The following is a 17,331-nucleotide window of genomic DNA, read 5'->3' as shown; positions in this document are numbered from 1 at the left end:
GCAAATGTCCCTTTGGAAAAATAGTGATTAAAAAAAAGCAGACAACAAACTTCATACAGTATAGATACCCATACACTTATCTATGCAACATTTCTCATAAAGAGCTGGAAAACCCCTAACATAGAGGGACATACCATTTTCTGGATCAGGGAGTGTACGTTTGAATGCTGTGCTGGAATATATTCAAGAATTAATGGAAGGGACCAGGCAAAAGATAAAACACAATTTCAATTCATTTACAAGCACATTTAGATATGCACGCACCTAAAATATAACTCACATTATTCCTCTAGGTAATAAGTTTCTACTTTCTCACATTGAAAATCAGGACTAGAATTTTGAAGGTTTCTGGGGGGGGGCGCATGCAATTCTCAGGGTTCAAGCTTTGCACTTCTCTGCTAACCTACTGAAATAGTACATCTGTGTGTGCACGTTTAATATTTTGCTGGTGTGCCAAGCTTATGAAAAGAATCTACACTGTAAAGCTAGATGGTAGAGTACTTTCATATATTCATTAGTTAATGCGCCTCTCAGACTACTGAGTTTACACTTATAAGAGAAGAAGGTCAGCATTTATACTTTAGCTCACTAGTACAGCTAAAATGTACACTTGGTAAATTGTAACATACTGTAGGTTTAAAAGCATCCATGATGACCCTTTCCTTTTATACAGGTGACATAAGATAAAATTGAACTATTTCCTAGTCCCTGGAATGCTGGTACCCTGTCATCTCATGTTCTGGGATATCCTTAGGTGATCCTTAAAGAGGATTCTCACAAGGTTATTTTTATCCCATTCCTCTTTGTAAATGCCCCTGCTTTTTTTTTTTAAAAAAAAGATAGTGTGTTACTAGGAAAGGACATATCGGGCAAATATGGGAGTAAAAATCTAGTGACCTTTGCCGGCATGGAGGCAGGGGTACATCACTTAATAGGAAAGCCCGAAGGAGCAAGAAATAAATGGAATGATGGAAAACTTGGAAGTGAAGACTTACTGGTTTTGGACTTTGAAAACATCAAGACAAAACACACAAAAGCCTTACAAGGCAATGCACAAATGAAAACAAAGTTTAGCTTGTGAATCTTACTTATGATCAGGCAGATAATACAGGTAGGTAGTGCCCAGTACAAGGCAAATAGATACTCCAAAGAAGAAGGCAGCACGCATATTCAGCACATCAACAACAGGATCTTCACTGAAGCCATGAAAGTCTGGATTCTGAAATGCAAAAAACACACAATGCAGTTACTTTACAGCTGCACAAAGTGTTTTCAACATATCCCCTTTGATATTTTCCCTTAAAGTTCACTTTCATGTATACCCTAAACCTCCCCATCAAAAGAAAAATAGCACCGCTAATCCCACGCTAATAATGAAAATGGCATCTGGTTTTATTTTAGGGCTAGCAGCCATTCTAATGACAAAGCCATGGAGATTTCTATCCTTAAGTAAGGTTCCATCTGCATCAACCAAAGTTGAGGTCCACCTTCTCCCATTTATAAAGATAGGAATTTCAAAAAGAGAACCGTCTTTACAATTTCAAAGTGCACATGTGAAGCAATGGGAGACACGGAAAATCATTTTGTCAGTTATCACCTGTCTTCAAAATCTTTCTCTCACCTGCTTACTTCAACAAAGATTCAGCTAAGGAGGTATGTGTGTGATGCTTGTGTGTGCTATTTCACACCAATAACTTTGCCAACTGATTCCATTAAACATTTGCTAAGGCACAAAAATGAAATGTTTTGGGAAATAAACAACAGTTCTCAACTAGAAGGGTATGGATCTGACCTCTGGGCTCAGCAGAGACCTCAGTTCCATTATGCATCGCTTTTTTTAAAAAAATATAGCATTCAGCAAACCTGAAGCCACTTTGCTAAGACTAGAAGTCAGGTGGGGAAAAGGGGAACAAAACGAATGCTGCCAAAAAATCTTACCCCAGCTGTGCAAAAAGGAAAAGGTGAAAATTACTAAAATATACACTAGTGGAGACCAACTGTAAACAGGGAGGGAGAGTAAAGTACGAACTTCAAGCATTTTCTGGACTAGATTCTCTTCCAGGAAAAAGGACATCGGTGCACGTGATGTTTATGATACAATTGCTTCCAAACTTCTCCTCCTCCTTGTCTTCCTAGAATTGTGTACTGCCGTTCTAAGTCTCAGACTCTGCTGGTGCCCAACCTGCCCTTTTCTTCATAAAAGAGCCTATTCTGCCCTGGCATCATGAACTTGAACAGAAGCACAGAGGATGCTTTTGGAGATGTGTTATGTCCGCCAGCTGTTGCTTCAGCAACAAAAGAAAAAGAGCTTATATTTTTGCTCGGAGGCAGGCTGGTCACCAAAGAAACACACACACACACACACACACACACTGAATGAAGCAACACAATGCCCTATTTAAAAAGGTGAGGATAGCCAACGATGCAAGCTACCAGGGTTTGTCAACTGTGGAAATCAGCAGCCACTTCTGGAGTTTCATTTTTTTTTTTTAAAAAAAAGGCAGATGCAAAGGCTTAAAGAAACACACCCACAGAGCAACCACAGGTACGAGGAAGCCAACTGCAGGGCCACTGTGGAAAGAAATGCTCTGAGAAACTCTTTTCCCTTATAATTGCAGGCGCTAAGCAAAAGAGGTCCAGCTCATACTAGGTAGAAAATAACAATAGCGTTCCTAGTGAGTAGCACAATTTGAATTGTAAGCTGGAACAAAGTGGGAAGGGTATCATACTCAAGTCCTTGAAAGTCTACGATACTGGCCCAAAGGGCTATAGTTTGAAAAACAGTCAAAGATGATAGCATGCAGCCTAGATTATTAAAATGTAAGCAAGATTTTAGAGCCAAAGCAATGTTATCAGTATATCAAATTTGCTTTAGTCATCCAAATATCCTTTCTCAGTGCAGTACTGTAACATGAGGCAATAAATGAAATATATGCGTTAATTTATAAAAAAATTTCATATATATGATAGCTGTGACTGTAGCACAGTAATATAATCTACTCACTGCAAGAACAAATGGGCTAGTCAGAGCTACATGACTGAGAGGAGATTTAAAGCAAGAAAGCCTCCGACGAGGGCTTTGAACTAGAAGCAGCCTGTTTCTCTGATGGTAAATTGAAAGATGCTATACCTCCCAGCATTCAACCTTGCAGAAACCAGGACACCTTTGAGGTGGGAAGTCCACTCATTTCTCAAATGCAGGAGCAGGAACCTGTACTTCTGAGTTTATCGCTGTCTGTTTACTGCCCACTGTCTATTTACGCATCAACATTTGGGGTTTTATTTCTCTCTTATTGCCGTCACATGCACCAGAAGGGGAAATAAAAGGAATTTCAGAAGGCTAATAAAAAAACCTGTAGAGCTGCAATCTCATTCGGCTGTTGCTTGGATACCCCTTTTGCCCAGTTCTGTGAAGGACAAATCTAAAGTGTTTGGGTGCTGGGAGGGGCAGAATAGCAGCCTTCAAACGAGTAAAATTCTCTGGCAGCAGCCCTGCCTGCCTTCACTTGGGACGCATTCTTGTATTCTCCGCTTCCTTGGAACCACAGGGAAGCCCATGGGCATGCACAGAAGCCAAGGTTCATGGGACCCTCAAGAAGCCAAGGTTCGTGGGAATGCTGAACCAACCCTCAAGAATTCTGCCTGGGCACGGTGGGGATGAGATAACTAGCTGGTTACAGAGCCAGTTGCTGATTGTGGAGTTGGGCTGTGCCACCACCCATACTCTCCACCCCCACTGCTATGCCACACACAGCAGGGATCCCTTATTCCTTCGCCTACTTAACTGGTTGAGGCTGAGTCACAGCAAGCCTCTGTGTAGAGTCCTCCCTCTGAATAGACCAGACATGTCAAACACAAGGCCCGGATCCGGCCCACGAAGTGGTTTCATGCGGCCCGCGAAGCCATCCTGGAAACAGTGAGGGAACGGCCCCCACTGCCTTGGCCCTGGCCCAGAGACCCTCCTCCTGCCAGAGACCCTCAGATCTGTCCCACTCCTGCCCAGGCCCCCATAGGCACCCTTGATGCGAACGATGTAGAGCTGGCCACGCCCACCCAGTAGGCCATACGCACTCTAGCCACGCCCACCCAGTAGGCCACGCCCACCCTGGCCATACCCACCCGGCCCCCTGAGGGCAACCGCAATGCTGATGCGGCCCTCAATGAAATTGAGTTTGACACCCCTGGAATAGACTTTCCCCTCCTTCCTTCCCCCCCCCAGCTGAGCTGGGACAATTCAATTTGGGGAAGGGAAGGGAAGGGAAGGGAAGGGAAGGGAGAGAAACCTGACATGGCAGTTTTATAAAAACTGCATAGAGCGGCTTGCTCCTGAGCACTTAGTCAAAGGGCAGTCCCTAACCCTGAAACCTCTGCCCAACCTCTATTTTCACTTTGCAATACATAGAAAGAAGGGCACTTATAATCTTACGACACAAAAGTGCTTAAGATTGCTTTCTGCTCGTTATGCCCCACATCCAAAGTAATGTAAAGTTCTGTAATATTTTTTTTTTAAAGTTTCCTTTTTCGGGTATGATCCTAATGCTTTGCGTCAAAACATATTGCCACCCTGACCGAAAGAAATAATACAAAGGCAATGTTTTCTTTTGGGAAGACACAATTGCAATTTTTTTTCCAAAATGCTTCACGTATACATTTTTAGCTGAACCATAAACCTTACGCTTTTCTTCTCCTACCCTCAAATATGGCAACATACACGGCGAGGCCACAGCCAACGGAAATTATTTCCTTCTTTAAGAGCTTAAACCTAGAAGTTGTACCCAGAAGGCGTGCTCTCAAATCTCACAGGTACCCAGTTTGGTTACAGTGAACTTGTTCCTTCAGTGGTGAAGAAAGCAAATGTAACACGGAAAGAGTCAATGCCTTATCTATTTGTAGTATCCGGGAGGGATCCACAGTTCCAATACTGAAAAGTTATAGAAACATAACTTGATTGAGCCATACATATCCTTTGGGTGGACGGGGGGAGACAACAAACATGTATGGATCATTAAAGGATATAAGTTAGCTGGATTTAAAGGTGGAGAGCAAATGAAAGCAGCCTTGGCTAAATTGAGTGGCGATAAGAGGGTTTTATTTCGATGAGATCCTCCCAATATTTTTTTCAAATTTTAATTTCATTTATATCCCGCCCTTCTCCGAAGACTCAGGGCGGCTTACAAGCTTAGCAGTAGCCTTCATTCTATGTATATGCCTGCTTATTAGGGCTTTCACACACACACCCAAGCGGCATTATTACAAAGTCAGCTTAATTGCCCCCAACAATCTGGGTCCTCATTTTACCTACCTGGGAAGGATGGAAGGCTGAGTCAACCTTGAGCCTGGTGGGATGCGAACCTGCACTAATTGCAGGCAGCTGGTGTTACTTAAGGAGGCATTAGCCCACTGCTCCACCAAGGCTCCACCAATCTTGACCCAATGCCTTTCCCCACCCCCCCACCCCCACTGCACTTCCTTATTTATCCCAACCTCATACACGCGGCTTTGCAGCGTTCCCTCAGGCAAGGCAGCAATTTTAGGTCCTAATGATTTATTTAAAAAGCATGGGCAGCTTTACCACCTCTTAAATAATTAAAGAGATTTTGCAAAGGGGAGGGGGCAATTCCATGAATGTGTACGCGGACATGCATGCATGCAGGCGCAAGCGTGTGCGTGCGCACAAACACACACACAGAAAATTAGCAGGTGCTGTGTATGCTCCAAAACTAGGTAAGAGGATGGGAGAAGGAGGGATCTACAAATGTTTTTTTTTCCTTTCCCCTTCTGGCAGTGGCTTCTGCCACTTGCTCATTTCAGGCTCCCAAGACAGGCTTCAACAACGCCGGTCTCTAAAGATCAGAAAGCCCGTCTGGCTCAATTACATACAGCTTTTGACCAGGAGAGACAAAATTCCATCTGGTTAACGCTTTTGAAAATGGTAGATAGAGCCCATTTACTTCCAAATCCCCCATCATCTCTTAAGCCAGACCCCCCACAGCGATATGCTGAGCAGTTCATCAAGTATGCTGATGAAGGCAGTTCATCAAGTACTATATAAGCAAGACAAGGATTCATTAAATTGCTACAACTGCTTTCCTCCTAGGTTTGCAAAGAAGGGCAGGACAGGCTTGGCTTGCTGTTCCTGACATGGTAAGGCTGAAGCTGTGTAGACCTGGCAGAGACTATCTGGGAATGCACAAACATTTATTCTAGGAGAAATAATTCTCACAACTTAACCTTTCATACTGGGTTGCTACAAGCAATCAGCAAAATAATACACGTGTGTGTTTGCCATAACCTTTGTGGGATGGGCAAAATACAAACCCAAGAACTAAAACAAAACCTTAAACTATGGTTTGACTAGGATCCAGCTCTTAATAGGGGCATGTTTATTTTTTTTTTAAAAACCCAGTGGATTAATTATAAAGGTTGGTTCAATATTCGTTTTCTAAAACTAAACAGTCCATAACTGTCTTAATTCCACAACGATGACATAGCAACAATCTTTTATGCCGCGCTGCCCCCTCTGATCATGAATACGAAAGAGTGAGCTTCACACCTCCCCCTGGCAACAGCTTGAGCCTTCTTTAAAGGAAATCAACATTACACATTTGTTAGGACACCCACATTCAGACATCAACTTGTGTTTGTGTGGAAAAAGTAACTAAATTTTAAAAGAGTCCTTGGTATCACCAGGCTTCCAATGCTCTTTAATACCATGATTATCCTGGGATGCCACCACCAGAGACATAAGCACCTGCTGCCGGCATCAACTTCCCTCCGCCCTGTGCGTTCCCACAGAGAGGGCCTCCTCAGGGTGCCACCGATCAGAGAATGTCGATTGGTGGCCCCCAGGGGGAGGGCCTTCTCTGTGGGCGCCCCGGAGCTATGGAATCGGTTACCGGTTGAGCTCCGGATGGCGCCCGATCTTCGCTCCTTCCGTCGCAATCTAAAGACATTCTTATTTGAACAAGCCGGCCTGGCCTGATGGGGGATGGGGGGGGTTGTATTGTTATTTTAATATTTGTATTTACTGTTTTTAGTGGGCATATATTTAATCCTTTTTAACTTTTGTATCCCTGTATTTTTTATGCTTGCCCTGTTCACCGCCCTGAGTCCTCCGGGAGAAGGGCGGTATATAAATAAAATTATTATTATTATTATTATTATTATTATTATTATTATTATTATTATTATTATTATTATTATTATTATCTATCTCAAATCATTAGGGTTTCTTTTGCATCAATTCTGGTGTCACAGAAATTGAGATATTTTTTTGGGGTGGTGGTGGTTTAAAATTACAGAATTTTGCTCCCCTCCTTGCAAGCCCAGCTTTTGTGTCATGCATCGTCAACCTGGCAGATTCATAAGTGGACGTGTCTGCCATGACAAACTGTCAGTAAAAACTTATTATTTCTTTATTGGCAAGTCTGCTGTGATACCTGACCTTCCCACCTACTACATCCCGCTCAGAGCAAGCATGTTCCACCACCCGACAGAAAAGGCTACGTTTGGCGCTTGAAGTCCAAGCTGGGCCAGCAGCTCAATGCTTCCGCTGAGATACTTTCAAGATATGATGTTCTTGGAATCAAATCCTTCAGGAAGAAAAGCAAGAAATCTCTACTGTGGCAGAAAGAAAAAACGATGCGGCTTTCTTACAACAAACAGTAACAAGCCCCAGCCTTAGAACTGTCTGAAACAGGTTTTATTCAAATTCTATCCATTCCTTTTTCGGGTGATATGTGCAAGTGTGTTAATAAAGACACTGACTTTATCTGGAGGTTGAGTGTTACCCTGGGGCAGGGGTAGGCAACCTCGGCTCTTTTATGACTCATGGACTTCAACTCCCAGAATTCCTGAGTCAGCTGAGCTGACTCAGGAATTCTGGGAGTTGAAGTCCCTGAGTCATAAAAGAGCCGAGGTTGCCTACCCCTGCCCTGGGGGTATTCAAAGGCTGAAGCTGCCCAATATCCTCAACTTCCTTTCATAAATGACATACCCTTCAGCTCTAGAAATTCAGGCTCCAGTTGCTGAAAGAAACAGCATATGGTGCTAAACTCATTGCTGCCAGGGAATGCTGGGAAATATACAGTGGTATTTTAGAGTATAGCAAGGCTTCTAATGAGTAGTCAGCATGACTTTTACAACAGAGACTGGTCAGATATTTCCCCCCCCCCCCAAGGCTACTATTATAATAATAAACCTTTATTGTCAAAGTACAACATGTGTTCATTGAGATTAGCTGAGCCTCCCCCCCCTGCTTTCTCCCCCCAACACACAGTGACAACAAACCCTCCATCCTACCACACCATGTGAACCAACTACACCACACACCGGCCTCCCAAGTCCTAATAGCTGTCTCACATCCTCTGTCTGCATCTCTCCTCATCTGACCATATTTTAAGGCTTTTTTAGATGGGGCAAGGCAGATGGGCGAGATTAACAGACATAGCCGACAGCCTTGTGAATGCTTCTTAATGCAGCTTTGACAGGCTGTGAAAGATAGCTTTAATCACATTAAAAATGGAGGAAATCAGGCACTGTATAACAAAATAGAAAAACCAAAGTGATTATTCAGTGCATTTAATACATAGTAATTAGTCTGCTGAATGAATCCCAACTGCATTGTTCAATAACGCTGGAGAGTTCCCCCAATTCATACTCATTTTTTGTTGGCCCTTCTCCAAGAAATAGCTGCCAGTGGACTAAGCTCCCAGTGGGTAACAAACTTCAGAGCAAAACCTGTTCATCCATCTACATATACAGTACTGCATTTGTGCATATTATTAAGTCAGGATGATTTAGCTATAGGTTATCGCACAAACCGCTTCCTTACATCATGCCATGCCAAAGAACCAAATCACATTATGGCACAGTGATATGTATCAATCAGACCCAAAGAAAAGAGAAAATATTCACCATACTCATCTACTCTACCTACTGTCCACCCTGGAATAATTCAGTGGAATTTTTGGCCTCAGTGTAATAGCTGAAGCCCCCGCCCCCAGATTTTTTTTTTAAAATTATTTTGACTTGAGATGCGCTAATATGAAATGGAAAAGAAAATGCCCCCCAAAGACATGTTGCCTACAGTAAAATATATTTAGTATATTTTAAGTTCTCACGTATCTCAGAAAAGTACTGACGTTTCAATAATGCAAACCTTTAATAAAATTGAAAGGATTGTATTGAAGCAGCTGCTTTACTAAACATCTCGAAGTAGACAGTCCTAATTCCTCCTACATTACCCTTCTTCTTAATTCCTGGGACATCACATGTAATTCTTCCATTTTTGAGGGAATCTCTTCTGATACCAGACATCAGAAGAGGTTTATTTATTTATGGGGCGGGGAAGAGGTAATTTGGAATGACAAGTCAGAGTTGCCATGTTGATGTAGACCTCTTGCACTTCATGTCTGTTTCCCTTCCATTAACATTTCTGGTTGCCAGACCTAATTATGTATTGTGGTTGTTGTCAAATGCTCTGTTGGAAACAGACACAATACTTTTACATGGGCCTCTGTGAAGCAGACAGACATCTCTTGGATACTTCCATGACCTCCACCTTTTCAGGCAATTTTAGCATAGCAATTATTCAGTCAGTCTATCTTGGAAATTGATGCATTTTGCAACATCAGTGGTCAAATTTTAAAACCGGCATACCTCATATTTTTATTTATAGCGTAACAGTCAATAGAGAGAGGAGGAGGGGGGGTTATCTCAAGTATAAAGCTGTCTATCATCGCCAAATATTTCCACAATAAGAAAAACTCAAATCACGCAAACAGACTTGCCGTGAAACGCCATATAAACGCACCACGCGTATTCAGCGCTATGAACGGATATGGGTGGTACAGGGTAACAGAATCAAAAGTTGCGAAAAACGGGCAAGGGGTACATAATATAAGTAGAAGAATACGGCTGAGGAGTGGATCTCAAGGGAGGAAGGAGCTGTCATTCCTGCCCAAGCAAAGAAGTGTCACTCCCTAGACACCCAAAGTGCCAGAAGACCTGTTTTCAATGTCCCTTCTAAAAAGTAAGGAACTCGCATAAAAGCAAGGGAAACGTGCTTCTTAGAACTCAGAATGGCACGCAAAATTGCACATACCTCGCTGCTCATTCGCACGCCTGTCTACAAATCATCATTTTACTGGACAATAATAGCACTTGCATGCAGCAACGGTCACATTAGTGATGCTTCTGTGGGCTCAATCAATGTTTCCCACTGTGGCCCTGCAAAGCCCGGCTGTTATTAAATTTGCAAAGTGAGCGTAAGCCCCTTTTGCCCCTCAGACGGAAGTTTGAATGGGAGGAGCAGTTTCCATTTAGCCCTTTATTGTGACATACATTATTCTCAAGCAGGTTAAAACACCCAGCAATAGCATCCTGCTGTAACTTGAATCAACCAAACCTAGTGTATCCGGACTTCTTTGTTTCTCCATTTCAGCAGCCTTTAAATATGTAGTTTCGATTTTCTCAAGAGTAGAATCAGTCCATTTTTTTTCTTTCTTTTTTTTCCTTTGGTAACAAAGGGCAGATTTGTTTCGTTTCGCTCATGAAATATACCTTAATTTAAAAAAGTACAAATACATCCATTTGTACTTTTAAACCTGCACTTCCCCAGAGTTCCCTTCCCTTTATTCACCAATTCATTTATTTAATGGAGATGGAAGAGCCTCCTGGGACTGGTTTTCCTCTCTCCGAAAGGCAATCTGAAGTGTGACACTAACAAAAGAGAGAAGAGGAGAGTGGAAGCAAGCGTGCCCTTTTCTTTAAAGAAGAAAGTCAATTCCAGCTATTGGAGAAGGCAGAAGGAAGAGAGACAGCTTAGAATTTGGCTTCCTGTTGCAGGATAAAAACTATGATCTGTTCTTTCATAGGCAATCGGCCTGGCATTCCAAGATAGGAAATCCAGAGATTTCTTCTAGGAGACCTCAAAGCTGTTGCACCCATGCTGCAATACTGTAAGAATCCTATCCTATTCTCCCCGTTCTTTCATTCTCAGGCATAATTGTATTTTTGTGAATGCTCAAACTTAAGACAATCTTGCAGTGATTCACCAAAAGACAGGTGGCCCAGTAAAGTCATAAAATTCCTTCTTTCTTATTATCACCGGCAAAAGCTAAATTAGTACATTCATCAACTAGTGAAAAGCAAAAGCTGCAAGCTTAGACCTATATTAACAACCCACTCTCATTAAGTGAAATGGGATAATTTAACACTAAGATGGAGAAATGTGAAAAATGTTGAGCTGGATGATTTTGTTCCTCTGGATGTCATGTCTTTTTCTCCCCCTTTGTTTATTTTTTTTATATTGTTTTTATTGCTGGCTGTCCAAAATTGTCACGGACAGCCTCATCATTCACACTCTCATGTGTGTGGAGTCTCTCTCAGATTCTCTCACACATCTATTAGCCTTTTTGGCTCACATGAGATGTTCAAAAAGGAAAAAAAAACAAGTAAGAGAAGAATTAGTATACAGTGTAAAGAGCAAGGAAGATTACTTTCAAGGAGATATTCAGGAACCATTGGCAAAATATATTTTTAAAGAATGAAACAACATCTGGAAGTGACTCAGGTAGATGCCTCTCTACTTCACTGGAGTATAAGAAAAGGAAAGTACAACACAAATCTGCCTTGCAAGATTCTGATATTACAGCTAAAATGTAATTTCAGCCTTTCAGTGGATTTTCTGCTCCAGTCTGCCTAATGGAGCTGACACAGGACTTCACTTGATAATCTGTACCAACTGACCACAAACTTTCATTTTAGATTCTGATAAAGCAATTCAGAAAATAACTCGATGTGCCTCAGATCTATTTAGAAGCTGCCCAATTCAATTTGAGGTCTGAACCCAAAGTTCAGACAAAACCTTTATGCCACTGTTTATAATCATCCCAGATGATAAACTAAGAAACAAAATATAATTTCAGTTTTTCTATTTTTAACCAATGTCTAAGCACCCAAGGCTACCATCCTGCTGATTCCAACCCCCCCCCCAAAAAAACACCCCCAAACCCCCAAAACCACCTGGTAACATTACTACTATACATGGCAGACAGAACTAAAAACAATACCAAATATTGAAAGTACAACAAATTATTTTACTTCCACAAAGCCCTGCGTATGGGAAGAACTGGTAAAACAACAAACTGCAATTAACAGTTTATTTGTCTCACTTATTAGATTTTTATGCCACCCATCTCCCCTACAAGGTGACTCAGGGCGGCTTACAAGTGATAAAACAAGAAAAAATAATAATTAAAATATTAAAACATTAGAAATACACAATTAAAATATTATTAAAAACCAAGAGAGCTAAGAAACAGATGGGGCTAGCTATGAAGTCTTCTTACCCTTTCAGCCACCTTCAGGGGTGAGTGCCTCCCTTCGGGCCCCAGGCCAGCCACCTTCAGGGAGGCCAAAAGGGAGGGGGGGCAGGGCTCACCTCAAGTGATATACGTGTTCCACAGGGATGGGGCCACAGCAGAAAAGGCTCTTCTCCTTGACCCTGCCTGCTTCAATTCCTTAGCAGATGGGATCCGTAGTGGGTTTTCTTCTGCTGGCACGAGTGGGACAGGCTTGCCTCGTTGAGCAGAGATGGCTCCTCAGATAGAGGTTTAGAGAGATCACTTAAAAAGCTCTGTCCCTGTCTCCATTCCCACAGTAAGCTTTTCCTATTTCTTTTCCTCGGGGAGAAATATATCCATTTTCAAAGTCACCCTGACCTGCTTCACACACTGTGTTAAAGCTACGATGTTTAATTAATTAGTTGAATAATCCACAATATGCCGAGATCTCACATCGTGCTAAGCTATACAGGCTACAATTTACAAGGCACCACGGCAGGATTTTTATTACACGGTAAATCAAACCAAGCTATGCTATGGTTGTGTGAAACCAGTGACTGCATGCCTATATGTCATTCAAATTACTCATACATTATCAGAAGAGTCTAAATCAAAGAAGCAAACACTTCGTTTAATTCAAGCACCTTTTGAATCTTTCCAAATTATAGACTGATTCAGTACTGGTTTTGGACAAATCTGAAACAGACCATATCATTAACAACCACAAGCAGATTCCATTCTATGTTGTACGAAATGCAACGAAATCACTAGAACAGACATGTCAAACACAAGGCCCGGGGGCCGGATCCGGCCCGCAAAGTGGTTTCATGCGGCCCGTGAAGCCATCCTGGAAACAGTGAGGGAATGGCCCCCACTGCCTTGGCCCTGGCCCAGAGACCCTCAGATCTGTCCCACTCCTGCCCAGGCCCCCATAGGCACCCTTGATGTGAACGATGTAGAGCTGGCCACGCCCACCCAGTAGGCCATATGCACTTTAGCCACGCCCACCCAGTAGGCCACGCCCACCCAGGCCATACCCACCCGACCCCTTGAGGGCAAACGCAATGCTCATGTGGCCCTCAATGAAATTGAGTTTGACACCCCTGCACTAGAAGGTCCAATTAAGGCCAAACACCCATGATCTATGTTTGAGGGAGATGAGTGGCACTAAGGCTATCCCTTTGCTTTGGCCAGGACAGCCTGCCATTTACTCCTCCACTCTCCAAACCTTCCTCAGCTATCATTCCTAGGATAATGAGATAACTTGTCATAAATTTAAAAACTACGACTGAACTTGCCAGTTGTTCTCCTTGGTCTCTCCCTCCCCCCTTTTTTTTTGGCATGAGGATAGGGGCCCTGCTATATTTCATTTTTCATTGAGTGTCTAGAACATTTTGGGTGCCTCTATAAATATCCATAATTATACGTTCACAACTACCAGTCTAAAAAAATTTCAGTCACTCAATTATTTCTATTTTAAATTGATTGAAAGCCTTACTAACGTGGCATACTTTTGATTTATTTTAGTTCTCTGATGGCCTCGGGAAGCAGCTTCTGTTCATATCTTAACCTGTAGAATGAAATATTGTCAGGTTATTGGAATGAACACTGCAGCAGCTATTTAGTTGCAAAGTTTATACATGCTTCTTTAGCAGTCCAGCTGAACTCAGGATGGATATGTTAAAGGCTGATAAAGATTAAAAAAAGTTATCCTTACAACTGCTTAATCAGCAGATCAACTCGCTGTAATACATCTTAGTCACATACTTGTATCAATATATTTTGTAATTGGGTTCTACAGAATAAGAAATAATTATGTTTTCCAATCTGTTTATAAATTACAGTATGTAAACATGCAAACCTGTATGCTTTACAGTTCCCGCAACACACTAAGGAAACACAAATTTTTGCATTTATTTATATTTTATTTTTATCTATATTTAAATTTATATTTATGGGGCTTGACTTTGTAAAGCATTTAGAAACTGTACCTCACGGAGAATGTCTTATCTGGGCCCACACAATTTGTCCATGCATATAAAAACACAGATACAATATCATTAGTTGTCAAGCAATTTAAATAACTTTTTTTTTGTATCTCTGAATCAGTGTTGACTCCGGGCAACCTGCCTGCCCTAATCCCTACAGATTTTCTTGGCAAAATTTTGGAAGTGGTTTTGCCCTTCCTAGGGCTGAGAGAGAATGACTGCCCAAGGTTCTCTAACTGGCTTTGTGCTTACGATGGGACTAGAACTCAAAGTCCCTTTAATTTCTATGTTGATGCCCTAAGCACTAGACCAAATGACTGGCTCAACCGTACTTGAAGCATGGCCTTCTTCAGCATGATTTTTCTTTCTTACTTAGGTCTTTGAGGGAAAGCCTCCTATCACGGCACCATTGGCAGTACAACTAGTACACATATAAGGTAAAGGTAAAGGTTCCCCCACACATGCGTGCTAGTCGTTTCCAACTCTAGGGGCCAGTGCTCATCTCCGTTTCAAAGCCGAAGAGCCAGCGCTTGTCCGAGGACGTCTCCGTGGTCATGTGGCCGGCATGACTAGACGCCAAAGGCGCACGGAACGCTGTTACCTTCCCACCGTGGTGGTCCCTATTTTTCTACTTGCATTTTTACGTGCTTTCGAACTGCTAGGTTGGCAGAAGCTGGGACGAGTAACAGGCGCTCACTCTGTTACGTGGCACTCGGGATTTGACCCGCCAAACTGCCAACCTTCTGATCGACAAGCTCAGCGTCCTAACACATTTGCAATGATAAACTGACTGGGAAATTCTCTTTCCCAATAAGCTTACTTTTCTTCCCATTGGCATTTCATTTTACCTGGTTGAAAAAAAATTCCGCTTTATCATACTCTGGGTCCTGATTATTTGCTGCCTCCTCCTCCTCCTCTGTATAATCTCAAATTATATTCTTTGTAATTTAAGTCCTTCTTGATTTATTTTATTAATTTTATTGCCGATCTTGTATTATTAGTTTACATTCTGCTCCTTGATTCTAAAGTTACGGTTTTGTTTATCTTTTGTTTAAGCTTCCTACCATTGGTGGAAGGGGAAAAAAAAAGCTTATGCAGAAATTGAACCTTCCTGGAAAAAATTCATGACCAGACGAGAAGAAGTGAGTCCCCCCGGTTTCAAGGAAACAATCAAGAGTACTTTCAATACAGAAATACAAAGCTAACCTTTTTAATTTGAAGGTGGTTACTGGGCCGGAAGAGGAATGGAGGAGTTTGACAGCAGCCACCCAGCTCTGACAGAAAACTGGCTGTCATCTTCTGAACTTTAGTCTTTGCCAGCCCCGTTTACCCTCCCTTCAATCAGACCTATCCTCCCCTGCATCCCTCTCAAACTCATTTTCAATTATCAGACTCTGAATGGAAAGCAGGGGGCTGCATTCCCCCCAAAATAAAAAATAATAATGGCGGGGCCCAGACAACCAAATTTTGATTTAATTTACACTGAATTAACACTTAACAATATTTACAGGAAGTGTATAGGGCACCTTAAAATATCAACTCTGCCATCTTTCCCTCGGTTACCATGGTTGCTAATGGGGTGACAGGAGGTTGGATGCAAGTGATAAACTAGACTTCTTGGGATTGCTCCCATAAACTGCTGAAAGGGGCTGTAGTATTCCCTCCCCCCCTCCCCCTCCCCGAGAAGCCTTTGTCTGGCACAACTATTTGGTTGTTTATTTGATTTCTACAGCCAGCCGCCTCTGGACTTGTCTCCAACCTTCCCTTTTCAGAGAACAGTGGAGACAAAATGATGGCCCTACAACTTCAGAACACAATCCTAGGCCAAGTGGATTATTTGGACACTGGGAAATCACGTTTCAGGTTTCTTGGACTTTCTTGATGTCTCAGGGGCTTTCCATTCCATTGGCCATCGCGTCCTTTTGGACTGCCTAAATGGATTGGAGGGCGGGCGTTGTTTTGTCATGGTTCTCCTTTCTAAGAGGATGGTGGCCTTCAGTCAGTGATAGGAGGCTAGGAGATATCTGGTTATGGATGTCTACTCTGTGGAATGCCTCAGACCTTCCTGTTCCCTTCACATCTTTTTGATATCTACATAAAACTGCTGGGAGAAGTCACATGCTGTAAAATGGCCTGACAGCAATAGATGCTGATTATACTGTCAGCTTTTCAAAGCAGATTAGATTAGGAAACCAAAGTAATATAGCCGATATTGTTTTCACTGGAAAGTTTTAATAGCAGAATCTTGCCAGTCTAAATGCAACTCCCCCTCCCTCTCTATCATCACGCAAACTAGGAAGTGGCTTGGCTGAGGTGTTTGTGTACATTCTGCTCTGGACCATGTTTTTTTTTTTAATGTGACCACTGTTTTGGCAGCAGTTCTTCCTCCAGTTCCTCAAGGTTATTCCCTCCGCCTTCTACAAGTATCTAGTTATACATCTTGAGCCTGGGTAATACAACAGACATGCTGATTTAGCACCTGGAAGCTGTTGGAGTTTGGATGGGGGGAAATAGTCTCAGGACATATCCCTCTAAGACAGAATGGCTTTGGGTTAGTGGACCAAACAATTCCACAGAATTACAAAACTGCAACAGAGCTGTATGCCTCCAATCACAGAGATGGTTCACAATTTGGAGGTCCTCCTGTCTCACAGCTTCTGTTTAATTAGAAGGTGGCAACTGGGCTCAGAAGGACGTCTGTACAGTATTATGTGCCAACTGCGGCCATTCCTAGATCAGGAGGCCATGTTCATAGTCACCTCCTGCATGGATTATTGTAATCCATATTACATGGATTTGCCCTTGGAAAGCATTCAGACATAGCATCTGGTACAAAACATGGCAGCCTGGACAGGATGAACCCACTGTTTTGGGAACTGGGCTATCCGAGGACCACCTTCTCCCATATTCATCTGTCCATCTGATCAAGTTGAATAGGGTCCACTACCTCCAGTCTTGCTCAGGAACAAACCATTTGATCGGGCCTTGGAAGGAGA

The 17,331-nt window shown here is 42.4% G+C and overlaps 1 protein-coding gene across 1 annotated transcript in view; it reads right to left on the bottom strand.

Moving 5' to 3' along the window:
- Positions 1 to 17,331, bottom strand: part of NDUFB11 (NADH:ubiquinone oxidoreductase subunit B11) — a 56,882-nt gene that overhangs the window by 16,671 nt on the left and 22,880 nt on the right. Inside the window, exon 3 of the mRNA XM_083352788.1 lies at positions 1,089 to 1,219. Coding sequence (XP_083208914.1) covers positions 1,089 to 1,219 — 131 coding nt within the window. The remainder of the gene's footprint in view (positions 1 to 1,088; positions 1,220 to 17,331) is intronic.

The sequence above is a fragment of the Vipera ursinii genome, assembly GCF_947247035.1.
Source record: "Vipera ursinii genome assembly, chromosome: 2".
Taxonomy (NCBI): domain Eukaryota; kingdom Metazoa; phylum Chordata; class Lepidosauria; order Squamata; family Viperidae; genus Vipera; species Vipera ursinii.
Note: the sequence above shows the minus strand (reverse complement) of the source record. Positions and strands in the feature narration are given on the sequence as shown.